Genomic DNA, 27,882 nt, shown 5'->3' on the forward strand with positions numbered 1-27,882 from the left:
TATCCAAGCTCAGACAACTATGCCTATTTCCCCTTCACCCACTGAAGAATAATGACTCATGAGTTTTGAATTCTTACGGTTCTCAATCTTCAATTTTATGGCATTAAAAGTAAAAAATTAAATTTAAAGGCTACTGCCCTAAAAAGCAAAAACCTTCCAAAAAATTAGTTGCTTGTGCTGTTATTTAGCCCACTATAACAGAAGGAGCAGGAGTAAGCATTTTTCTTTCTCTGTAAAGTTTGTTTATTCTGTATTTCTACTGTTTGTGTACTGCCTATTTCATTGTTTCTCCTGTGCACAGAGAGAACTAACACATGTCTTTCTGCTCTTTGCATGTTTCTTCTCTATAACAAGAGAAAAAGATGCTTTTCCCAGCGCAAAGTTCAGACTGTAAAAAGCAGAGGGAACATCTGATTTGGGAGCTCAACAATCATATTTAAAAGAAACAGTTAATTTGGGGATCTTCTGTGTTCTGAGTTCCTAAGGTGCATTCAGGAGATATTTTCCATGTTCTCAAATTGAAGGACTAGATACTTCACCAATAAACACACATGATTTAAAAAAAACCCACAGATTGTCAGAAAAGACCATGATTCTAGTTTCATAAAAAGTACCTGACACTGCCAGCCAGGTAATAAAATCATGGAATTCTGTAAGGCTAATATTAGATGCTGGCAGTTTTTGGACAGTGACCTGGTTACTGCCATCAAGAAGGAGCAGATGCACTGGAAGCCCTCTACTACTAGTCAGACAATAAGGTAAACCTCAGGAAGACAATCTAATTGACTAGATGGTGAAGGCTGGGGATTTTAGCCTTCTGGAGCCTTCACACCACAAACCAGTTAGGAAGAGGTGAAAAGGAAGAGGTGAGGCAATCTTAAATTACATGGGAAGTAAGCAAAAGAACCAAAAAAGGCTTTATCCAGGTCCATCAAGTGTTTCTTGAATATTTCAGCAACAGTGCAGCAGCCTTTAACTTAGAAAAGTTTTGGTTCAGTGACAGCCAGAAATATTCCCACTGGTTTTAGAGCCAACACTTAAACCAGGAAGCCATCTCCTGCCTCTCCTGTGACCCAGCTTAGGATCTGATCCATTCTGTGAATCTTCCAGTGAACGTGAGTACAAAATTTGCATGTGTGGGTCTCGCACAGGTTCACCAGCATGCCATGGGTACCACTGGAACATCTCGATAAACTAGATCACAAATTTAAGGTTTCAGCCACTGCCAAACATCCATCATTACACTTTCTTCATCCCATCCATCTGCTATGCAGTCTATCAGTCACTTTGCCATTTGCTTCTCTTTTCTACCAATATTTTGGAAGTGACATGTATTTCTAAAGGACAAAGCAAGATGACCTTTGAAACACAAACATTTAAGATGACTGGGAGATATTAGCCAAAGAAAAGAAAACAAATCAAGTGATAAAACAGCCACTTTTTGAAACACCTGAACTTCATATGCTGTTCTTCATATTCACCTATGTCCTCGGGAATAGTCTGAACACTGGAAAAGAGGGTTTCCTTTAGTTAAGACAATTTGTTGGCATAAGTAAGATATTTTCCTTTCTTGCCTATTATTGCATTCCCTCATGGTTGTTTGCATCAGCCCATGCCACTAGATTAAAGAATAAGTAGTAAGTGGTTGTCTATGGCCAGAAGCAGTAAGTGAGGCTGCAGTGGGGGTGCTGGAACAGTTCTCACAGACAGAGGCTAGCTAAAGGCTCAGCTCCCACCTCTGTATGATCCATCAAAGCCTGTACAACAATCAGCCCTTCAAGCTCTAATGTTCTATTTTTTAAAATCCAAGCCAGAATCAAAAAGAATATCCTCCATCAGGGGATGACCCTACAGTACTGCACATTCAAAGACCCTTCCCATAGTATTGCCAGCTGACAAAGACACATAGATTATTTTTTTTACACTACAAAACCCAAAACAACACTGCAAAACAAGTCACTACAGACCCCTGGCCACGAAGAAAATAAATCCTGACTTCCAAATCAGCTATACATTCACCTGCTTACCTGTACACTCTTCAAGTGTGTCTCCTGTTTCAGGTGACTGTGTGACCTCTGTTGGTCCCGTAGCCATGATGTAGTCACTGAAATAGAGATGAAAGCATCAGTTATATTTTTGCCTACCTTCCTAGCAGAATATGGTCCCACCCAGCATGAAAAAAGAACATGGTGGGATCTTTTCTGAAAGTGCATACCCAAATGCTGATCACAGACACAGCTCACACACTTTTTTGCACTTCGGTCACAGAACTTTTACTCATTTTTCAGTAAAATGTATACCTCCAGCCAAAACTAACAAACCAGTTTAACTTCTTAGTAGTACCTCTGTCTTTTTAGGAAACCAGGATCAAAGTTTGCATTAGTGAAAGATGTCATTAAACTTGCTCAGCAAAGACTGTGATGCTTCCCAGTCTCCGAATAACGAGCCTTTATGACTGCTCTTCACTAGAGCATGACAGCTCCATGCTACTGTAAAACACACCCACAAATAAGTGCTCTGCTGCCAAGGGTTCATGTGTTCCAGTGTCCTCACAGCAGGCACCAGGCTAGTCTGTCAGCATTATTAAAATTAGTTAAGCATCGGCACTGAAGCATCATCCTGAGCTATGCTACATTGGTGGAAACCGATAGATCAAATTTATTTTGGATCCAGTGCAATCAGCTTTTAGCCACAAGCTTTGAAACCTTATCGCAAGCAGGGCTATTGATCAACCAAATTAGCTGATGGCATCATCTTCCTGCTCGATGAAAACAAAAGTGCAGCCTAGCTTTAAGATCATTCAATGTTAACTGGCTCTACTTTGTATTTTCCAAGACTCCTAAATGGGTGTCTATCAGAGACAAAAGAATTAAGCTGCAGACTGTGAGAGTTAAAGTACAAATGTCAAGCAACAATGGAAATGTGACAGTTTACCAGGGCAGCTCATAAATACTGGCCTTTGTTATGGGAGATATCTAGGTGATACATTTACATAGTTAGCAGTTCCAATATACTTTGTCAGGACTTAAAAAGTAAGAAATCTTTACAAACAAATGAAAATACCCAGCAACCAATCCTGCTCCCTTTTCTGCACAGACCTCATCTAACACTTTTCCACCTCAAAGTGGTGTAAGAATACTGCCAAGATAAGCATCTCAACAGCAAGCAAGATTGTGATTCTATACAAATTTTGTCCATCAGTAAACTATTCTATTTCGTCTCTACCACCCACACACTCTATAACCTGTCATGCCCAAAAGCACTGGGACTTTCCTGTGAGCCTACGTCGTCAGATAACCTTAAAAGATAATGTGCAGACAATCAGAGGCAGAGGTGATGGGCCTGTCACCAAAAAAAAGGGAGCAGACCATGGAGATAAGAGGCAGAGTTCCTGCAAAATCAGACTGCAGAGTAAGCTTTCCCTATACCAGACACCCAGATACACAGACTGCCATGCTGCTGAATGTAGGGAGAAACGGAGGAGATAGACTGCAGTGGTTCTCTGTTTTATAACAGATCATCTGTGAGCAGTGAACACAGGAACGCATTAAAACACTGTAGTTCTAAACAAACTCATTCAACTTACTAAAATCAATGAAAAAGTCACTGCAGCAACCAGAACTGGTTACACCTTTTCAAAATAAGGCACACTGAGGAAGTCCTTGAAACAATTGTGTTAGACATACTGAGAAGCAACAAAAACAAAGACTTCTAAGATTTTTTCCCTTTTGGATTATCATAACCATTCAACTCTTCTCCCTTTTCTTCCCTCACATCTCATCAACTATCCATGAAAATGTGCGTATTTTAATTAAAGTGCTCATCAGCAGACTTTCTCATAGGCTATTTCTCCATATTATAATGAAATTCAGCCCAAATTTTCCCACTCAACTTCATACAGCATGCACATTGACTGTGTTAGATTTTTCTTGAGGGAAAGGGAAGTGCATCTGAAGTAAAATATCAAGAAAGCACTCAACAAACTTACAAGGACAAACTGGCAAGTCCCTTCTTCTGCTTTACCCACCTGCAATAAAATCAAAGCAAGAGAAAATACTGCTTTCAGATCAATCTTTGTTATCACCAGCTCTACATTTATTTGAATTACTCAATCATCTCAGCTGATCACTCAGAATCCCTCCAGCCTTTAGAAATATTTTGACTGCTACATTTATTATAACTGCAAGCATTTACTTCCAATTGGTTTATCTTTTATGCAAGTAGAACTGTAATTGTAAAGCAGTTCAGCTCTGAGGCAGTCTCTTTACAGTCAAGTCAGCTCCAGCATTAACTCAATTTTACAGCTGAGTTCTCTGGGGCATGTGGAGGTCAAATGCCAATTGCAAGGGTGCACTGGTTGTTGGCAAATGTGCCCCATTTAGGACCTAATGGTTTGGTGCCTCATCACAGTATCATCTTTTTCCAATGAACTGAACATCACAGATTTCTCCAAGCTTTAAGTTAGCAATGACCAGAAAAAGATACACATTTACAGTGAAGTTTAAGTTCCACCATTAAAAGCTTGATGACACACCTGAAGGAAAGTTGGCAATTAGACAACACTTCAAGTTCTGGTGGCAGTGAATTGTACTTTACAGAAAAGAGCTAGCAAATGTTCTGAGCAACAAACCCCAACCTGGATCAATGTAATGGAGAAAAAGAGGACAAAACCCCATCAATACAAATACATGTGAGTGCACAGGCATTAACTTATTGAACCTTCAGACATTCACCACTTCCAGGACTTAATGACAGCTGACAGATGCAGTGTCAGGATGTGTCAATACCATGTACGCTCAGTTCAGTCAGCTGTACTAACCATATGCACCCCGAGAGCTTCCCCAGAGCATTATGCCATTAGAGACAAAGTTTTAAACAAATGCTGTAGGCATATGGATTTTCAGTGATAAAAATATCAGGTTAAACAAACGTCCTTTTACAGCAGTACTTCTGATATTCTTCAGGCTAGTTGATGCTAGAGGACAGCATCCCTCACACAGCAATGAAGGAGACTGTATCCTCTGTGGGGGAGCCATCAGGGCAGAGCAGTGACAGATGATAGCTATGGCCAGCCAAGGTAGCAGAGTTGTCAAGTCACACCTACTGTTTGCTTCCTACTAGAAGTGGAACAGTGGGCACATTTCCTCAGTCTACAACTTTCTAGGCATGCTCTTAGTCCTCTCTCAAACAGCATTTGCAATCCCTGCATACGCACAGGCCTCCTGCTGCAGAGGTACAATACAAACAAGATGCTCAGTCTCTGCTAGACACCTTAAAAACCAGGCCTGGTCCCGCCTCCCTGCACCAATTCCCATGTAAAGCCATGGAAAAGACTGTATCTACTGAGAGCAGCAAGGACTGGCTCCAAGGTGTTCACCTCTCCTTGCACAGTTTGATGGGCTGGATTATTATACCTAAGAATTAATGAATTACTTGCAAGTAGGCAAGTGGCTTCCTATATATATGTAATCACAACAATAAACCTGACATTACTAGACCCTGTTTGCATTGCAAGGGTGTATTTTAAAGCAATAAAACTCTTATAAAGTTGGAGAACTTGCTTTACTTTCAAAGCAGGACATGGGACATAGCAATCACCACTCAGCTGGTTTCATGGTTCAGATCTAGGCTCCCTGGTGTCCCATACAAAACTTCCATTAATAACCCTACTGTGTTGCAGTGCTGCATTCACTTGGAGGTCTTTGACTCATTAAAGGAACTAATGAGTCTTAAGATTGAAAAAAAAAAAAAAAAAAGAAATCTCCAGGAAGAGGAGAAATATCCTTGTTTCCCTTTTAGGAGCTGGGGCAGCTGCAAATATTTGCAGTGCTCTATGGGAAGGGAGTGATAGGGCAAAAGAAATAAAGTCCCAGCGTGGTGTTCTGACCATTCCCTTTTTGTTGCTGAGTACATTACTGAATATGTACCTCATGGGAGGCAGAGGAGAATGCGAAAAGAAGAAAAGACAATTCCCTTTCAGTGCTTGATTTGTGTATTTAAGGACTCCTGGGAAGTTAACACTGTACAGGACTCATGTTTCCTGCATTTAACAAAGGCCCAAGACAAACAGAAACACTTTCTGCTCAGCCTCAGAAAAGGGACAGAGCCTCCTTGCTGTCTCTCCAGTGGAGCAGAAGACTTGGAGACTGCCCAGCAAGCAACTTCCTACCCCAACTTCAGTGCTTCTTCGGCTTCAGTCCTATGCTTCTGTATAAGCATTCTGGAAGATCTTATGACAGAGTGATCAAAGGAGATGCTGAACCCTAAACATCCCCTTTCCTATCAACTAAATGCTTGAGGAAATAAAGACTCAAGAATACGAGGCACTGCATTCAGTTAGCATGTTCATAGCCTATAGGAGACAGACAATGGCAAGCAGCCAAGAGGAAGAGAAGAAATTTTTGCCTGGAGCTTTTAAAGATCAATTTCCTTTATGCTACAAAAATTATGTGAAATCAAGCTTATGCTCCAGATTTCAGGACACACATTTTGCACACCAAGATGGATCAGCACAGGGAAATGCACACCCCTCATATGGTCCTCTAGGCCACCACCCTGCAGCCAGCCCCTCCAGAACATGTTCCAAAGCTACTGCAAGACCTCAGAGAAAGCCCCTCTATTTCTCCCGAACACCAAGTTTCAAAGAAACACAGAAGGCAAGATGGTTCAGTATTCAGAATACATTCTGTAGCAAAAGGTAACTGACAGGTTAAATTTGTACTGTATCTTATTAAAGCACATGAGAGGACTTTGCTCTGACAAAATGTGGTTAATTGCTTCCCTCCCTGGGAACCCTGCAAGGAGCTATCAATGAACTCGCTAATCCAACAACAATTAAATGAATTAAAGTTCACCCTCTGCAGCTCTACAGAACAGGATTCCAGAGTCAACCATAAAGCAACAGCAGAGCCAGCAAGATTTCTATTCAATTTTCACACCCCTTGAGCATATCAGAAACCCAACAAACAAAGCCCCCTTTGCTCTCCATGCAATGAGCCGAGCAAACTGCACTTCGAGGTCCACGTTCAGGGAATATGCTGAATAGTGTGGGATCCCACAAAAACTTTGCAGAAACAGAGTACAACCCAACAGGGTGGAAGGATCTGGGATCTGACCCTGCACAGCTGATTCCATTGTACTCTGTTCTAGACTATAGTGTTTCTAGGATGAAATTCCCAGGGGGTTTTGCCAGCCCTTAGCTGGTATATCCTAGTTAGACCATGACTGTTTCAGGTAGGTGTTAAAGAGCAGCACAATCACCAGTTTATATTATGACACTTGCTACTGCCTCCACTACCAGTGACAGAAGGAGTTCACAAAGTTAATGAATATTGCTCTTGTAATTTTCACCAAAGAAGGGAGGGTTTAAGGACGTTTAAGGTCCTTTTCCAAGGATCAGAAATAATACAGCAATAGTAGCCATGAGGAAGTCTGGATAAGCAACTAGGTAATATTTAATCAATAAAATACTCTCCCAGAATTAAGTAGGGGGTCATAATTCCCCATAGCAACAGACAACATTCAGCTCTGACCCCTGATGAGTTATCCAGAACAAACAACCATCAACATAAAGAGATCTATTCACAGCTTTCACACATTGCATTCAAACACCCCCTCACCACCCTCTGTCCCCACACCTTGGCTTCTCTGAGAAGACTTGCCAGAAGACAGGTCTCAGTGTGCTGAACTCTTTTCACCTACATTCTGCTTTGAGAAGGCTCTGCCTGACAGCGATTCTGAAGGATTTCTGCAATTCAGCAGTGCCTGAAGCATTATGTGCTGCCCTCCCAGCGCGCGCGTGTGTAACACTAATGGAAAGCAGCTGGTGGGCTGAAGCTGACTTAAGAAAAAAACACAGGAGGAAATGCCTTTCATACAGTCACACAGGCTTAGTCTGTAATTGTGAGAGAAGCCAAAAGGATAAGAAGGGGGAAGGGCAAATGAGAGAAAAACATTCAAAAGCTACTACAGAAAGCAATGGAAATGCACTCTGCTACCAGTGCAGGAACTGAGAGAGTAAATGCCTCTGTCCCATGCCTGTCCCCACAGACTTATGCCCTCTCAGCAGCCATGCCATTTGCTAAACCACTGCAGAAGGGTCTCCCTGCAGTGGAGACATGACTGCAGTGTATATACACAGACCTGTGGTACCTTAAACCTGAGGCAAGGACCAATAGTAGAGCAGCTGTTAGCTTGTACTCGGCTTGAGAAGCCAAACTGATGTCCAAGCTACCACAGCTTTGTGACACTTGGCACCTACGCCAGAGAGATTATCCTGGTTTGGACATATCACTTCAAGCTGCCCTCATACAGCTAATTACTCTGGAGTGCTTATTAGCATGACCTGGTGTAGGTGCTGTCAGTGCAAGGGTCTCCGCTGCAAGTCGGTAGCTGCCCAGACAGTAGAGCAGATATCTACCTCTTCGCCAAAAGCTAAGTCAAATGTTTCTGAATAGCCCATCCTGATAAATTTGTCATAGTTTTTCCAGTGCATTTTCTGGTCTGCACAAATCAGGAGAAATATGACAGAACTTTGCTAAAATCAAGACTAGCACCAACATTATCCCTGGCAGTGTTCAAGACCAGGTTGGACAAAGCCTTGGGTGAGATGGTTTAGCGTGAGGTGTCCCTGCCCATGGCAGGGGGGTTGGAACTATATGACCTTAAGGTCCTTTCCAAACCTAACTATTCTATGGTTCTATAGTCACAATCTAAGCACACCCAAGAGCTCAGCCAACATTTTGGGCCCAGACTGCCTCCGCTTTAAAAGAATGTACATTAAACAACTCAGTTGAATTGCACCATTTGGCATTAGCATAGGAATAAGTTGATGCTATTCCCATGTAGTAATTCCTTTTCTTCACACTACCACACTGGGAAATTGCAGGAAACAGCTGGAATGAGGATCTTCTTCTACTCTGCCTCAAAAGAAGTAAAAGCAGCAGCAGTCATCCAGCAACTGTGTTAAGGAGCTAGTAGATTGCCAGCAGCAGCAGGCACTCTCAGATCTGCTTGACATGGATACATTGGGAATAGTTGGGAAGGAAGGGGAACATGCATTTAAAAATCAAGAAGGACGTAACCAAAGGCTGCCTTGGACAGTTCAGGAGCTTCACCCAGCGAGCATTACTGCCTTTGGAAACAGTTTCAAGAGCAAAGCAACAGGAAATGTCAAGCCACAATCACTAAATAGCAGACATGCCTCATGGTAATGGGAGTCAAGATGTCAGCGTCAAGTAAAGGTTATTGCTCTGCCTCCCCGTGTGACAAATGCAACAAATACGCATCATCTTCCATCCCAGACCTGATGCTTCGCATATCTGCCCACTGTTTTCTACCTTCTGTGTGCTTTTTACTCCCTCTCCAAGCTTCTAATTGACTTTGTTCCACCTGTGGCCTCCCAGCATAAAGATAGATGACTGATACCTGACTGTGGTGAGCAAAGTTCTGGGAGTCCACAGGCTGCTTCGCAGGGACCACCAAAAGGTAGCTAAGGAAAGGAGTTTACCATCAGCTGGCTTAAACATGCTCTACAGGAGCTTGAAAAACTGTTGTCTGAGAAAACTCCATGGGAATTGCCAATATCTGCAAACTGTGAAGGTGACAATTATTAGTTTAGACAGTAAAATCTTTGAGACAGCTCATCTTTTAAACATATGCTTGCAGGTGGAGACTACTGAGCTGAGACTTGGGAGAACTGGCTGATTTTCTTGGCTCTATCACTGGATAACAGGGCAAATTACCAGATTGCTGATGGTAGCAGAGTTATTTATTGCTCAGCCTCGAGTTTCTTTACCTGTGCAATCGAGATGGTCACAATGAATGCCTGGAAAGCTTAATGATCCCTGTGAATGAGCTGAGCACTACCTCCACTACAGGAGACCAGCATGCCAGAATCAAACCAATTGACACTGCTATCAAGTGATACCGCTACACAAAAGATAATAACAAAACCCATAACATTATGCAAGAGCAGCCTGCATACCTGCCATACCCCTCACTTGAGTCTCACACTGATTTCCAAGATCTTATTCTAACAAAATGAGAAGAATCATTACATCCTGTGCCTAAAAAAGAGAATCTGGAGACATTTTTACCCAATTAAGCTGTTTGAACATTGCAGGGAAACTAGGCTGAAACAACAGCAAATGGAACGCCAGAACTGAAACATGGCACTTCAGGCTATGTCTAAAGCTTTCCTGTTGTTTGTTTTTTTTTTTTAAGGTTTTTCCAAAACAGACACCATTCAATTTGGTTAAAGAACAGCTTGAGGATGAGAAAAATGATAAAAAAAATACCTTCAGATAGCTCAAACTTCCCAGGACACATTTCTTCCAAGAGGAGACAAAACAGATATTTAATGCCCAAGAATTCCAAGTGCACTGGAAAAAAAAGAGAGGCTATAACAGGAATTTCCAGGGTGAACTGTGTTACAAATTTTCACTCTGAAGATCAAAGTGCCACAGAAACAGTCAGCCATCTTTTGGCTATGAAAGAGCAAATAAAACACAGGCTTTGTGGTCTCAGATGCTGCCTTTGGCAGGAAACTCAGGAAATCTCTCTTCATATGAAGTTCCAAAACCTAGCTAGAGCAACATCTAACTGCCTGCACACACATACAAATAAAAGCCAGACCAGCTCCTTCCTATGTTGAAAGATACTGGCTGGCTGGCTAAACCCACTGCTCCTGGGTATTTCTGGAATTCAGACCCCATTTTGGCTCCTGATGAAGAAAGGCCTGTGGTGGCTTCCATGCCTACAGGAGGAGCTCTTCTTGTAATTGTCTCCCCTCTTTTGCTCTAAAGGAAACTTCCTGCTGTGCCTGCTCTTCTCTCCTGGTTGCTTCTCTCTAGAGCCTCAAGTTAGTCAGCTTCTGAAGTACACTTGGTTTGGAAGCACATGGAGAACTGTCAGAGCTATGGGAGATCGTGCATGTGCTTAAAGCAGCCCCTGAGCCATTTCTGTCCCAAGGGCATCTACTGACTTTTCTCTTTAGTATGAGCAACCACTAAAAAGGGACCCCATTTCTCCAGGATTAGAGACACAAATAACTCTCTAAAATAAAATAATATAAATTAAGATTATCTGAACTAATGCTGTTTTGCACCAATGGAATACCAAGTTACGTTCAACAGTGTTTTAAAGAAGGTATGATAAAATCAGGGAGCAAAGAGAGTATGACAGAAAAACCCAGCAAAATGACATCAAAGACAAGGACTGCAAGAGGGTACTGACAAGTAGGCAATGGGGAGAGAATCAGGTGTGGACAGATGTTCTGTAAGATCTTCACATGCCAAGTCTGCAAGAAAGGATGCAATAAGACAATTTGCATTGTTCAAAGGAAAGAAATGAAACTTCCACTTCTTGAACATTCTTTTCACTAAACTGAGATGATGGAAAGCAGTTTGACTGCTGGAGTGAACCAGCAAACAATTCCTCTGCACCTCCATCAGATCTGCATTTTCCCACCTTCACAGTTACCTTGACAATGAACACGATGTCTGCATCATAATTCTGGCCTAGAGCATTCAAATACATCTCATTTGCATCTGAGCTACTATAGGGATCAGAACTGTGTTGTCAGATGAGTGATACTTACAAGCCCTGGCAAAAGTGTAGGGTTACATATTTTTGAGAATGAATAAGCATAAATGGATTAATCATGAATAGAAGTCAAACATTTATTTCACTAATTAGCACCAGATCCGTGAAACTCAGAAGCCAAAAGAAACAACCACCACAAAAAATAAGTTGGAATGATGCCTTAGCTCTGCCTAGATGGGTAAAGTCAAAATCAGGCAGCTTTGTCTGCAGAGCTAAGTTACCCTGCTCTGGCTGAGAGTGCTGCAGTCCCCTCTAACAGTGTGCTGGTTTGAGCTGGGGTAGAGTTAATTTTCTCCATAGGAGCTGGTGTGGGGTGATGGCTTGGATCTGTGCTGAGAACAGTGCTGATAACACAGGGATGTTCCGTAACTGCTGAGCAGCGCTTACACAGGGTCAAATGAGGAGGCTGGGGGTGCACCAGGACCTGGGAGGGGGCACAGCAGGACAGCTGACCCCGACTGACAGCAGGCATATCCCAGACCATGTGGCGTCGTGCTCAGCATGGGAAGCTGGGGGAGAAGGAGGAAGAGGGGGCACTGGGAGTGATGGTGTTTGTCTTCACTGTTGCGTGTGATAGAGCCCTGCTGTTCTGGGGATGGCTGAACACCTGCCTGACCATGGGAAGTGTTGAATGAATTCCTTGTCTGGCTTTGCTTGAGTGCAGCTTTTGCTGTACCCATTAAACTGTCTTTATCTCAAGCAGGAGTTGTCTCACTTTTGCTTTTTCGATTCTCTCCCTGTGCCGCTGTGGGGGAGCGAGCGGCTGCGTGGGGCTGAGCTGCCACTGGGGTTGAACCACAGCAGTCACAAAGATACCAACGTGCTTTAACATGGTGACAGGACAGAGCACAGAACACCCTGGCACCTGTACACCCATAGGAATGCAGCAGCACGTACCAGTATAACCATACAGTTAAAAAATGAATAATTACATGTGTAGCCCTGGTCTTGGCTTTTTCATGTATGTGGTGCTGGGAATGTTGAGCTGTTAGCACAACCCTGGCTGTTAATGCAGAGATGAACAGTGACAGCTCAGCATCTGCAAGCAAAATCAGACAGGATATCAACTGACTGACTTTTTTGTTTGGTTAAGCAGTGACTCCCACAATGTAGCCTTGCAGAGCCACCTGCTTGATACAAATAATTATGAATAATATAACAAGACTAAAAACATACATCAAAATTCTGCAGTTTGTATTTGCTCTATTCAAAATACTGCTTAAAACTCTGTGATCCATAACAGTTTTACCAACTCTAAAACTACAACAGAGTTAAAGCTGAACTGTTTTCTTACTCTTAAGAGAAATTGGCAGGGGTGGAGGGAACATCAACCTTGGAATAACTTTGGGTTTTTTTCTTGTTTTCCCACAGACAGACCTATCTGAGGTTTTCCTAAGTTTGAATGGTGATCAGCTCTAGCTGCCCTACACCATCTCAGGTAGGCTATCTACTGGAAGCACACCTTGGACCTACTACATTTTTGTCCCACATTCAGCTTCTAAACCCAATTCCAGGGTTCACATCACAGCCATTAAACTTTCCAGACCTCTGTACAAGGAGAAAATGACAAACTGATCTCTCCAGCTGGCTGTAAGGGTACAAAGCTACACGCTTTGAGCAGCAGAAGTTTCTGTATAAGAAGAGAACACAAGGCAAAATTATGACAAGATGTTTTCACAGCTCAGTCTGGCAAAACAATGTCAAATGGTGCAGGAGAGTGAGAATCACATTCTGCAGACTGTCCCAAACCAAGAAGCTTCTACCTCTACTTCTCCAGTGCAAGAGAAGTAGAACAGGAAGCACTAGAGATGCTCAACTGTCAAATATTCATCACCTTGGTGACAGGGGAGGACTGTTCTACTGAAACCATACAAACAGGCATGACTGCTTGGAATTCCTCTACCTAACAGCCAGCAAACGTACCACATCACTGTGGCTGCTAAAACAAACACTGTCCAGAGAGAAACATGAACAGAATGAGGGGGACTGGGAGACGTGGAGTGACTCAGTGGTGTATTAAGCGAGAACTGAACTTCTTGCACAGAGATGAGTTGAATGGAATGAATCAACAAAGACAAATAGTTGATCTTTTTGTTAATAATACAGCACCATTGTACTAACTGTGCCCAACTGTCTGCAGTACCATGGCTCTGCCACCTCCTGACTGCTTTCGTTCACCCTTTCTACTATTCCTGAGTAAGAAAAGAGACTTAAAGCTTCCACACATTTAATACCAGGCATAGCACTGAACAATCCCTGTGAGCTCAAGACAAAATGCTCACAAATGTCCAAATGCTCTGTATGATTGCCATGTACAGGAACATGCTCATGGACTGAGAGACTCACAATGCCTGGGAAGTCCTTTAACCTCAGCTCACCCTGCCTGACTTGCCCCAGCTGGGAGAGCTCTCCACCTTCCTGTTCAATGCTCTGCCTCTTGCACATTCCATAAGCTGTTTCTTAAAACCCAGTATTGTAACTCCTATGCGGATCCAGGGGCTGTCTCTGCACTGGTGGACTTGCTTTGCTGCACAGGAACCACCTCTCATCCTCAGATATTTTCCTCTCAAAAAAGCACCACTGAAAAGCAGCTAATGAGGGATTCTTGCCCTTGTTGGGAAATCCTGTGTGTACAATAAATAACATGATGCACCATAAAGGTAAACAAATACATAAGAATCCAAAGTGTTCATAGGAAGCATTTCACCTCCCCAAAATTCGCTGGCCACACACGCAGACCCCCAGGTCACCACAGGACCATGGCACCAGCTCTGCCACAGCTCCCAAGCAGCACACACCAACTCCAAAGCTGCATGGCCTCCTGACAGCCCCACTGACCCCACAGACCACTGCCGAGCTAAGCACAGGTATGCAGGGGGACGCCACGAGCAAGACGTCCAGAGGACTCAGTGTCTCACTTTAAATAACTTGAGACACCTGGAGAGATGCTCCATGTCTTAAACTGTGCCAAATGGCAAAGCATCATGTGTTGTTGACAGTCAGTAAACACAGCTACTTCAACCCTGCAGTGATTACATGCCTTCAGAAAGTGAGAGGGGCCACAGGAGGCGAATGAGCTGCTGACAGAGAAGAACCAACAGTTTTAAACTGCCCCATTCCCCACAGTGCCGAGCTGCTACTTCGGTAGCAGTTGGTGGAGCTTTAAACCACTTACAATTCACTTGCTAGTGTCCAAACTAAAACAATAGCTGCTTGCCGTGGAAGGGGAACCAAGAGCTGTAAGGACCCCACACACATATAAAAGCTGTAAGAAGTGGATTATGCACCAAGAATGAAGGGACTTCTGGCACTCCTGCCACTGTGCCCTGTGAGCCTCTCCAACAACAGGGCTTGAGGCAAGGGTGAGGGAGGCAGTGAACAGACAGCTCAGCTGGTTATCTATCTACACCATCTTTGCAACAGTCCCAGTAAACACCAAAAGCTCTTCCCAAGATTCATCTGGACAGGCAACAACACGAGCTACAGCACCAGAGCAACAGCAGCTAATCCAGAAAACACATTTTACTTGATTTTGTGGTCATAACATCACTTCATATTTACAATGACTTTCATCTCAAATGATCTAAAAATAAATTAAAAATTATACTGATGCACCCATTGATGAACTTGCTTTGCCCAAATGCTGAACTTCTTTGCAGGACAAGAGTGCACATCAGTACTTCTTGACAATTTTGGGCTAAAAGAAAATAATACAATATCCTACTGGAACTGCAGAGCTTGGCATAGCAGAACACATTCAAACTGAAATATGTCCATAATTCTGGGATTGCTCGTGAAAGGCACCACGAAATCCTGAGTGACCACATGAAATACTGACCAGTTAAATACATTTGCTTATAGTCTGCTATAGAAACCAGTTCTGAGCTGGCATGCAAAGCCTTCAGCCAAATATTTTATATAACTTCTAACATACTATACTTGTCTTTGGAAATTGGCAGTTTGCTTTGACCATCAGTGAACCTTAGTATTCCAGCAACCACACTTTCTGCTCATAACTATGTATTTGGCTAGTACCAAAAACTGAGAGATATATGAAAAAGTTCTTCCACAGGCTTTAGAAAATTTCATTCTATGTGTCCAGGTCTAATATCTTTCTGACACCATACCAGGACCAAGCACAACAAAACTCTGTAGCAAGGACAATGAACTATAAACTTACTGGAAGAACAATTTAAGATTCTTAAGGTTGCAGATGCTGGTTAAAGAGAAATATAAAAGCAAACTAAAACATTTATTTCAGTGGAATAGCAGCCAAGATGGGGGCTGTGATGAATAATTACCTGAATTAGGCTTTGGGCTTTTTATTTTTTATGAGATATATCATAAAAGAACATTAACAAAGCACAGGGACACGGCTCTCTGCACAGAGATCATACTCAGACATACATTACTGCAGTGTACCAAGGCAGAGCATTTGCTCCCCTTGCAAAATGTGAGTGAGTGAAGGTAAGTGTGACAGCAACACAGGAGAGCATTACGCAGAACAGCTTTTCAAACAGCCCAGGTGTTTTCCCAGTGTCAATGCAATGGAAAGCAATTCCATGGCTTAGGCTGAGCTCTATGCACTTTGGCCAAATCCCTGCTCATACTCAAGCCAACTGCTTAAAACATAAAAGTCTTTTCATTCCAAACCAGTTTTAAATCAGAAAGCAAGTAACTCCTACAGGTCAAACGGCCACGTGAGGATCTGGGGAAGCTGTTCCAATAACCCAGTGGTCCAGAAAGACAAATACTTCATGTCAAACTCCAAACAAATTTCATCCAAAATTAATCATAGGCTAAAAGTATCACTGTTATTGCAGTTGGTGTCTCAGACTCATTTTAACCTCAATAATCACAGCCAAAGCAATACACGAAATTTGTAATGACTGCTAAGTACTAATAATTGCACTTGGGAACACATCACAGGGCTGAAATAACAGGTTGAGGAATACAGCCTGTCTAGATATCAAGTGTAACTTGTAAAAGTAACAAGAAATAAGAATGCGTTGAAGAAAAAAACCCCAGTTCCTCATAAATGAGGTGGGGATCTACCAGGATCATACACCACACCAAAGAAGCTTTATCTGCCTGGCTGTTTTAGCTTCGCTCAGACTTCCAGTTTTCTTCTAACTGCATTAGATGCTGGAGGATTCTGGGGGGGGGGAACAATTCAAGCACCAATCCTCCTAACTTCATCAGGACTTGTTCTTAGCCCTTTTGTTAGTTCTCACTGCATCCTCCCCCTTTATCTAAGGCAGACTTACTTTCCAAACATTAATTCCCACTCATAGACATTGTTACAAATTTCAAAGGAGGAAAAGAGGCAATATAGGATGGAAATGCTAACTGAAATCCCACAGGAATTGTGTGCCTTTGACAATGCACATTTCTACAAGAGTAATGGGAGACAAATTGTTGTTAGAGGGATACAACCTTTCTAAGGGCAAAGGAGAAACAGTGACCTGCCAGCTTCACTTTTGAAATGTCTTTCCCCCCCTCTGCTAACCAGGAGCTACCCATACCTTTAACTATCAGCATTCACATCTTAAGCCTCAAGATACAACTTTGCTAGCCTTTCACTGTGCACTTCCACGTTCTGCCATCCCACATTCTATGCAAGAAAAGAGCCCTCTACAGTCTGCTGATGCAAAACATTGTCAAAACCCACTGCTCAGTTTGTGCAGCAGAAATTTTTGTTCCATTCCCTAGCAGGGAGAACGTCAAAGGGAAAACAGAACATATCTTTAGGGTGGTTTAAAGCACAAAGACCAACATGCATTGTCCCGTTCTCTTCTCCCTTTATAGTCTGCTTCAGCAGAATATGTCAGTGAAGCAATAAAAATATTTATTTTAAATACAACCAAATCTGTCAACAGGGAGTGATTACAGAAACAAACCTCAGGTTGCTTATACAAAAACTGAGCACATCAAGTTCTCAAGAGCATTCACTGCCACATTTCTGAGTATTTTTTAAAAGCCAGTGTGCATTTCTGTATTTCTTATTTTTATATGTTAATATATGAACAATATGGCTAATAAGGAAGAGGACATTTTTCCCTCTTGCTATAATTAGACAGGAAAGGGTTCTTAATTCCTTTTTCAATGTTTCATGTTTATACCTCCAAGGGAAAAAACATGACCAATTTTCACCAATGTGGTATTTCAGCCAGGACTGATTTTTTGCACTTTTGCACTCAGAATGGTACCTCATCCTCAAAGCATAAGCACTTTGTTCAGTGCTGCTGCTGAAATACAACACAGACAGCATTTCAAAGTATGCCCCAGACTCAGCTCACTTGGGAAAGGTGGAGGGGAGGGCTCAGCATGGCACTTACTTTTTACTTTTCAGGCAACCGTAGAACCCAGCCATGGTCCTTCCCGCGAGACGTGTGCACACTTAATTCATCCTGGTGTGTGGATCCTGCAACTTCGTATCCTGCTCACCAAATGCCCATGCACGCACACAAGAAAGCCAGCATGCCGATGCAATTACCAGCCAGATAAAGTTCCTGATCTGAGGCCCTCAGACTCTGCTGAACTGGGTCCAAGGAGGGCTGTGCCTGTTCCATAAATGGTTATGAATTTGTTAACTCCCCCTTTTCCTGTCTCCTTCCAGCTCCTGGTAAGCACAGCATCCTAAGTGTAAAATACCATATGGCATTTGATTCTGTCTCCCTGTGGGACTAATGAGAGGCTTGGTTGTAATTAGGATGTGGAGAAGTCCTGAGGAGATTAATTGTTGTTGTTAGGTTTTAGACAGAGAAAGGCTACAGAAAAAAACTTGCAACATCTTTGAAATAACCACTAAAAACTGTAGTCATTCTCCAGCACAAAGAGGGTGCCGGGGAACTTCCAGAACAGGCATTACCCCATCTCTCTGTAAATCACAGTCTATTCTAACAAGCTACTCTGCACATTAACAGCAAAAAGAAAATAAAAAAATAAATCCCTGCAATATTGCAACGTCAGGCAAAAAGCCCTGGAATTTAAAGCAGCCAGTACACACACCATGTGAGACAAACACTGCCTGATGATGCCCCCCGTATCAGCGAGTAACCATAGTTCCTCACTACCACAGCTAAGGAGGTCTTCACTGGCTGTGAAAGGAGGAAAATGGCTACGGTTTAATGCTGGGGAATAGAAACCTCAAGCAGCTTCATCCAAGGGGGTGACCCAAGCTTCACAAATTTCTGACTCTGCAATAAATTCATATGGAAATGTATCACAGCTGTTAATGACCTCTGTTGAGGTAAAAGCAGAGAGGTGACACAAGACATTGCTTGTGCTGCCTGCACACAACCAGGGAGAATCAGCAGCCAGAAACAAAGTGTTAGCCTGTTCTGGAGGCACGTGTCTTGGTATCAGCTATTGATTAAAAAACAAGCATGCATAATTAAGCGTACTAAGCTCATAACTATCATAATTGCAATGGGAAGATTTACACTTCTTCCTAAAATATCAGAAGAAAATCCCATTTATTTGTATTTCTCAGCTACTATGTAACATTTCAATACTTGGGTCTGGCAGGCCAGTAAGAGGAAGTATTATATAAGTATTTCTATTCAAGCTCATTTAAAGGCATTGAGAAGCAAAACCAGACCTAAGTGGAACAGTTCTTTTGGAATACTAAGAAAGAAATATGATAACACCTTTCCTGTAAGAGACACATGAAGTTTGAGAAACACACTCTGGTGAGGAGTCCCATAACTGATTCAGCTAGTTTTGCAACAGTGCAGAACTTTGAAATCTATAAACAGAGAACACCATTTGGCTACGTTCTACAAAGCCCCTTACACAAAGAAAAACCATGACACACGTAATAAACAGCAGCAAGTGCAAGGGCCATCACAAACAGGAACCAAATCATATTCCACTCTATTTTCTCGCATAACAGGGAAGGGAAAACCTCTACGAGCAGCCAACTTCAGTGCCATGCACACAAGAGCTACAAATCAAACCTGACCTTAACCTGCTACCTTTCTCTCTCCTGGGAAAAGACAAAGAAGCAAAAACACAGTAACACCAGTTGAAGCTTTACCCAGTGAGCTTCCCTGTTGTCCTCAATTATTGCATTTGTCATGATGACTTCATGCTGAACTCTTAATCCCAATAGAAAAGGCCAACTAGAGAGCATTAGGCTCCAGCCACTAGAAAAAGCCTGCAGAAAAAGAGCCAAAAATCAAGGCTCCAGTTTTGGCTATCAACCGCCAAGAAGGAATTCCTAGAGATTACTGGAGAAACCTTCTGACTGGCTTAATGTACAAAACCTTGGACTTAGGATCGCATCTGAAATCTGCTTGGCATTTAGTCCAGAAAATGCTGCCAACAGAAACATTTCTAGTAAGAAATGAAGGAGACCTTATGAGAAATTCACATTTGTGTTCAAAAGAAAAAAAAATCTAATGGCCTGCCAGTGAGAAGACCCAATCCCTAAAGCCAGTGGAAGGGTGTAATCCTGATGGCTTTGGAAGAATTTCGTCACTTTAACTGGTATAATAACTGGCCCACAAGCTTCAAAAGCTCAGATCTTTTGCTAACATGAAGCAGATTCCCTGTCTCCTAACCTCCTCACACAGTTTGCCTTCAGAATACATTTCCTTTCACTATTCTTTTTTCTTTCATGTATTTTTGTCTTGAAATAACTTACTTGAATATGCAAATCTTTATCTATTGGGTTCCATTTAGGTCAAACAGACCTGTTCCCAGGAGCTGGCAGTTCAGCAACAGACATTGCACCATCTAGAAACCCCCTCACTTTCCAAGAAGCACAGACTAGTAAACAGTCATTAAAAATAATTACCCCACCTCAGGATTCAATCGTTTTTGATTCTCTATCTTCATATCAGTCTCCAAGCCACTTCATGGTACCATTTCTTATTCACTGCTCTGCCTATCACTAGCAGAGCTCCAAATTGCTACACACTGAGCTTTTTGGGTACAGATCTGAATCTCAGATGCTGATAAACATCATGGCTCTATGTCCACAGGTAAATCAGTGCAAGTAAGACTTTACCCCAGGACTGACAGCCAAAGAGTCACTGTGCTGACATTAGCTCTTCATTTGCAAAGTGCTACAGCAAATAGGCTGCTCTACTGCCAGTTAATTAATTAAACTGTTTTCAGCTTGGAAAATAGATGAACAACAAATAACCACAAATACAGACTTTGGCAAAGTAAAGATGGTGCATTAAAGATAGGGAAGACAGCAAGTTTAAACACCTGGAAGCTGAATCAGATCTGGATTTCCTCTAAAGTTTGTGGCTTGGCTTGATTGAAATAGCCCAGTCTGGGCCCACTTTCCTTTGAAAATTACAGTCTTCCCTATTGGCTTCTTCAAACTCACTGTCAGTGCCTTCCCTCAACAGCCTACACCCCTGTGACCACTGCACATCCAAATACACCTCAGTTCATCTTCTGAGTCTGCAGACAGAAGCAGAGCAGGTGGCAAGCTGCCCTCCCACAGTGCTACTGGCAGTGATGGAGAGGTAGCAGCAGAGCTCCCAGTGCCTGATAAACTTCTCCACAAATTTCTTAATTTCTCCAAAGGGAATGAGGGAGGCAGGTCTGAGCAAGGCCCAGGAACCCAATCCCTGAAAAATGCCTGCACCAAAATATAGCTCCTAGAATCAGTAAGGTGGCTGTTTCACAGGCATTTTCACCTGTGTCATTGCAAGAAAGGTCTCTTCAACATAAGTAACCAACACACTTAGTAATCCAACGAGGGAAAGTCAAAGTGAGCTAAAAAACACTGGCATGTTTCCACAGTCACTTCCTACACATACATACATACACAAGGTACACGCCAGCAGCCTGACAGCAGGAGTGTTAGGAGCTACACACACAACCAGCAACTCAAAATATGTTTCATGTCCGACAGACCTACTCCTTTTCTTACAGCCTCTTGCAAGATCTCTGAGGGTTCACAACGTCCTTGCCTCCCCAGCTCTCAGGTACCCACCACTTCACACTTTGCAAAATGTCCATTCAGAGCTGGCGTGCATGCAGTCATCACACAGGAAATCCCATGATTCACAAACACGGGTGTTTGATTTATATAGCTTTTTAATTTACTTTCAGAAAACAATGAAACTTTCTTTGACCAACAAATGTAGAGGTAGGAACTGAAATCCTGCCATTTCAGATTCCGTTTGTATTTTGGCGTCTCTGAACTGAATTCTTGATAACAAGGCAGACTTTGGTCTCTCATTTTCAGCCTTTAGCCTCTACCAAAATCAAGGCTACATCCACCTCTCCTATTCACTATAACAAAGTCACACTGGACTGCGTTCCTCTGGTAGGTTTTGCTGTTGCAAAAACCAGTGTCTATCAGGTGAGAATTCACTAAAGGAGGTTTACAGCTCCTCCTATCACCACTGCAATGGGCTGAGCTATCATATACTGATCTATGGGCACCTGGATTTTATATAATGAAGATCCTGTGTATTTCTTACATATGTTGCATTTGTACCCCTAGCAATATTTTGCACTTTTCAATTACTTTACCTCTCTCCACCTTTCCCAGCACCACATGCCCTCCTGCATCTCATGATGTCGTTGAAGCTATGCAGCTGCAGAGACCCTTCCCTCCTTTCAGGGCAGGGCTGTGTACCCCCAAACAACTGATATTTTCTGTTCATTTGTGTCACTCTGAAAAAGTGACCCTGTTAGTGTGTCAACACCAAATGAGGTAGGTAGGGCAAATCCAACAGCCTAGCTTCCAGTTCTCATGTCTTCACCACTGAGCAATGAAGCCTGGGTTGACTGAGAACTTTCAGGCTATTTCTTTATGCTGCATTTGATCTTGTCCAAGTATTTATAAAAATGTGCCATTCCAGCTGAACTGCATGTAAAGCACTCCTTTCATTGCATCATGGAATAAACCCTCCACAGAAATCTAACCAATAACACTGCAAGTCACTCTTTCCATACCACTGCATTGGGCATGTTGATTGTTTACCTGTGTGCTAACACAAATGCAACTCTCAGGAAATAATTATCTGAAGCAGAAATTGATTCAGCTTTCTTACAAGTGATATTGCCAGGCTGGCAAATAGGCTTGGCTTGGAAATTTTCAGTGAGAGCTCTTTCAATGCTAAAGAAACAATTAAATATGCATCACTGATGAAAGCTGCATCAGAGCTCTAAACAAACAGGGCTGCAATCAAACACAGTACTGTGTAGAAAACAAAGAAGTGAAGAGATAAGAGGATTTCTGCCTTGCAGAGTTTATACATCCATCTGTGATTAATATTAGGAGGAAAATAAGGGTCAAAGCCTGTCTCTGAAACTGAAAGTCAGGGGCCTCTAACTATGCCCTGTATCAGCTTTGTATTCATGCATATAAGCCTGAAGAATTTGCCATACTTGGCCTGGAGTGTAATTACTCTATGTTGATCTAATTTTTGTCTATTTTTACACTTTGTGTGCAATGTGTGGGATTGGGGGGATTTCAGTTGTTATTCCCGGTTAGAGGACTTCCCATAAGCTCCTTTGATAAAAAGGATCTTGTAAAGAAAGCAGCAATACATATGAGCTCTTTGATTCCAGTGTTTGGTAATTCTGAGGTTGAATCATTTCTTGCAGTTTACCACAAACACTCTGTCTTCACCTCTGAGGAAGGAGTGAAAGAAAACTGTGATGTGGGGTATTCAGTGCGTTACTGAGTTCTAAATATGGCCATAAAGATACTGGTCTACTAAATCTGTCCTTTGTGTCCCCACAGTCACATGTGAACTCTCCCTGGATTATCTAGAGATGAAGGTCAGGCCATTTTGAAAGGTAATTTCCCCTAGATTTGCAACAGGATCACAGATGTAAACTCAGGCTTCAGTGTCAGAAAACACCAATTGCCAAACAAGTGATAGAGATAGAAGTATTTGACATTTTACAAATCTACAAGGATTGATTTGCATATAAATATGTCATTTATTTATAGAAAAGTAACAGCATCCCTGTATAGACCCACAATATAGCCAGGATGTGCTGCCTCTCACGTATCTTTTCTCATCCAAGATCATAAATCTAAAAACCTAAGATTTTAATGAGTCTGGATGAAAAGCAGATTATTTTTGACACAGTGGAAGAGCTTGGTATTTCCTGTGAAAATAGGAGCATGGTCAATATTTAATATACTGGGAAACTATGGTTCTTTTGTCTAAGGGTGGGGAGTGCAGAAGCTGAACAAAGGAGCTCTATTTCTACACATTCTGACTTAAGAAAATACCATGTTAAAAATATTAAGTTCCAACAACATAACTTTTCCTTCTCAGCATTCAGGCAGGCACCAATACACAAGACCATCTGGAAAGAAATGTGAGAAGGCAGTACGTAGCTACAGGCATATGGACCAGTGCCTAGTCTAGATGTCGAACATCAGAGCTAACAGTGAGTCTAAACAAATATCCTGAGACGATGTGAATAATGAATTGAGTTTTCCACACCCCATTCTTCCCAAATTCCTCTCTAGGGATAGATCCAGTCTATGTCCTTGCAATACTCCTGCCAAGCTCCTTTGGAGACAGATCAGACCATCATTGCCACTAATGTTTGTGCTGTGAACAGCAATCAAGTTTAATGACTTCCCATGTATATTAGTTTTGCCCTAAAATGTAGGCCCACCTCTCCAGAATTACTCCCAATTTGTGTGTACAGGTATAAACAAGAGGAGAACCAGAGACTCACACATCTGGAATAATATTCCTAAAGCCATCAACATCCTGATGACTGAAATGAAAATTCAAAAGCGAAGGTTATCTCTGATACCATCTCGGTGCTGTCAGCTGAAGTCATAATACCGGAAATCACAGAAGCGCAGCTCTGGGGAAAAGGCTGTCTGACTCCAGTGCCTGCACACACAAGGCTAAAGTGACCATTAACCTCCAGAGAAGGGCAGTGGGGTCCCAGAATGTCCTGCCTGCAGCTTTTATTGCTCCAAGGGGAAAGGAACAGAAAAATAAAAGTCAAAACTGCATGATCTTGACATTTAACTCAAATTAGTAGGCAATGGCAATATCACGCTTTCTTTGGTAGCTTTCCTCTGTATAAAGGCACAAGTACAACACTTGGCTCATTCCACAAACTGCAAAATAAGTAGAAAGAATTGAGTAATAAATTTACTCCTACCACTTGATATCTGCAAGATTAATCACAAACACCAGACCTGCGTCCCTCTGCACAGAATATATTACTCCATACTGCAGATACAGCTGGGAGGACTGAGGCAGACTAATTCAGTGACTATTCTAGAATCCACAAACTGCAATTGAACCCAAAGCTCCTGGTTGAGCTCCCTTGCTCAATAAGGAGAGCCAGAAGGACCCTACAAGAATAGGCACCCTATAAATATCCAAGATAACTCTAAGTTCACTAGCCAGCCTTCAGCCGTGGGAACTCTTACAGGATCACTGGCATTGAAACACTGAGTTAAATTTGAAATCAATGACTGCACTACATGAGTTGGCCCAGCCTGTCCAGAGTTTTAAAATCATCACATAATAAAAAATACCTCATACTGAGCCAATTTCACCAGAACAAACCCGCAGCTCAGCAGAGTCCTTGCACAGCAGCCCAATGCATTGCTCAAAATTCAAGTTCTGGGAACCTTTAAATACCAAAGTGTGTTCCCGATTGTCTCTTAAATATGCTGGAGCTGTTCCCATCATAATGGGAAGGGAAAATATCTAATAAATACCCAGAGGCAGGAAATAAGCTAATTGCAGAAGAATTTTTCCTAAAATTGTTGAATAAGCTATAGTTCTGTGTCACTAACTCATAACCACATGCTTCAACTGGATTTCCGCTTGGTCTTTCCCATTTCAAACAGTTTAACCACAGATCTGTACATACATTTAAGTAATACACAGAGCTGATGGGTCTGTCATTCCAGCATCACCAGTACCTGAAAAAGCTGCAGTTTAGAGTCATTACAAACTTAAGACCATGCTTTAGTATCTTTCTGCTTTACCACAGAGATTAGGGGATATCTACAGCTTTCTTGGGATAAATGCCACTCCCAGCCTCACTCCTCCAACCCCTATTGCTAGCCTTTAAACAGCCTCTTTACTTGAGATCCTCTGGCACTGACTGCACATACAGAATCCTTACTACTAAGCAGTTCCTTCAACCCAGGTAGTTTCCATACAGTGAAATACCAGCTGATGCTGCAGGTGCAAACAGGAAGACAAGCAGTTGTCACCATACACCAAGTGGCTGAAAAGACACCGACCCCTCCCACAGGCTACATCAGCACCTACACAGGAATACAAACATCCTCTCAGGAAACAGCTCCTTTGGATATAACGTAGATGCTGATACAACTGATACTGCCTGGCATGGTATTAATTGAGTCCTCAAGGGACTCAGTCTACTGCCCAGAGATAAGACAGTGTGAAGTTTAAAGATTAGCCATGCTTGTTCTGCACTCAGAGAGCATCCTTTGCTCATGAAAATACTAAGCAATCCCTGCAACTACAGAGGACTACTTATATGTAATGTGTATAAAAGTAGCTAGTATTTAAAAGCAACCAAAGGTTGATGAGCTAAGTTACAGGATAGATTGGCACCACTTTCCTGATTACACAATGCGTATATTGTAATATTTTCTCAGTGCAGATGAGATTCAATATTTCACAAATGCAACCGCAACCAACTACAAACACAAAGCCCTCGTAAGATTTCTGGATTTTATTCCTAGTTTGTGCAAAGTTTTCTCACCATCCCATGTAATGGGATGTTAGTAAAAAACATGCAAAGGAAATGCCATTTAATGTTGCAGAACAACCACTGGTCATCTGTAAAAACAGTGTTAGTAAGTTGTTATCTTTATCAGAATCAGTTACAAAAACACTATCTCTGAAGAATCCCATACACACTACAAATGTAACACCCCTTCCTCCAAAATAAAAAATCTTCAGTATATTTCCTTTGGAGGAACAAGGGCATATGACCTTGCTCTATAGTAAAATAACAACCTCAGTGACACCCTATGACTGTCTTTATGCCCCATGTCACTGCAGAATTAAGAGCAGCAGCAATGGCCGTGGTTTGAGGGCCAGCAGAGCAGAAGAAATGTGATCACCAGAATCAGAGCACGTAAATTGCTTGTATTCCCTTTTTCTTCTAATCCAAACCACAAAAGTTGTGGTATTGTTTATAACATAGTTTCTTCAGACTCATCACAACAGTAATGACTGGTTTGTTTCTTTTCTCCTCTTTCCTCTATTTTCCTCTATTCCATCATTTTCCACTGCTTCACATTAAAAAGATAATATAAACCCTTATTCATAGCTTCGAAGTTTGGCAAATCAACTAAAGCAAGAACTTCTGAGATAAAGGAGTCTTTCCTTGACTCAGATTTCTTGCTTTAAGCTCATTTATTGTAAGAACATTAAAAAAGTACATGCTGGTAGTTAACAGCAGGTGTACGAACAGTCTAATGTTCTGCATGCTCTTGAACTCTTAGGAGCATACAAACATGGTGCATTGTGGGTTTGAAACACACTCTGACATTGAATAGCTGCATGCTATGACTCCTTCAAAGACCAGAATGTTTAAGCACTTACAGCTTTATGCATCTGCAAATAAGGTCTTTCTTGACATTATGGGGAAAAAAAAAAAAAAAGGAATAAAGGAATTTGGAAAAATCTTTCATTAGTGTTGAACACAAGGCATCTCCAGCAGAGTTTACTCTCCAATGCACAGGAGGTTTTCTGTGCCCCATTCTCCATAATGTTGTGGTGACATTTCCCTTTTTTTTTTTTTAACTAAGATTTAAAGAGACAATAATATAAATCCACAAGATCCCTACAAGTGTTGGATCATTTGCTGGCAGACTCAAATACAATATATAGATTGAAAAGGCAACAAAATCAAGCAAACACTGTTCATACACACTTCCTCCTTGTAGCATATTCCTGAGTTATTATGTTATGGGTCTATAGTTTATAGAGAAACTCTTGGACTGTCTCTCATATGAGAAGAAAAGTACAGAGCCTACCTACCCTGCTTGCTTTTCCTCACCCTTCACTTCCTCCTGCTGAAATAATGATATGTATCATATATTTAAAAAAAAGAAAAACAAAGTAAATTCAGGAGAACTCAGAAATCCTGACACTGTTTGAAAGAAAACAGGATGAGAGAATGCATCATCTCTCAACCTTCCCCCTCTTGTCTATACCAGTGCTTAGGAATATACAAATATAGTTCCTTGAACCATAGGCATAAAATTTATCCTGACACTGCAAGGAAGAGCCTTATACTCTTGTTATCTGGCTGCAG

At 41.9% G+C, this 27,882-nt stretch overlaps 1 protein-coding gene across 9 annotated transcripts in view; it reads right to left on the reverse strand.

Moving 5' to 3' along the window:
* Positions 1 to 27,882, reverse strand: part of KIAA1210 (KIAA1210 ortholog) — a 60,951-nt gene that overhangs the window by 25,314 nt on the left and 7,755 nt on the right. For 2 of the 9 annotated variants that reach the window (XM_061446029.1, XM_061446027.1), the window contains exon 2: positions 2,028 to 2,104. In XM_061446029.1, coding sequence (XP_061302013.1) covers positions 2,028 to 2,094 — 67 coding nt within the window. In that variant the 5' untranslated portion in view covers positions 2,095 to 2,104. Of the gene's footprint in view, positions 1 to 2,027; positions 2,105 to 3,988; positions 4,028 to 7,637; positions 7,659 to 7,701; positions 7,828 to 12,536; positions 12,644 to 17,942; positions 18,137 to 27,882 lie in introns of those variants that run through there. The other 7 variants (XM_061446023.1, XM_061446022.1, XM_061446026.1 and 4 more) reach the window with 7 other exon arrangements.

The sequence above is a fragment of the Pezoporus flaviventris genome, unplaced genomic scaffold (genome assembly GCF_033815535.1).
Source record: "Pezoporus flaviventris isolate CSIRO_AGI_PZ_B2104156 unplaced genomic scaffold, CSIRO_AGI_Pfla_v1 ptg000005l, whole genome shotgun sequence".
NCBI classification, from domain to species: Eukaryota; Metazoa; Chordata; class Aves; order Psittaciformes; family Psittacidae; genus Pezoporus; species Pezoporus flaviventris.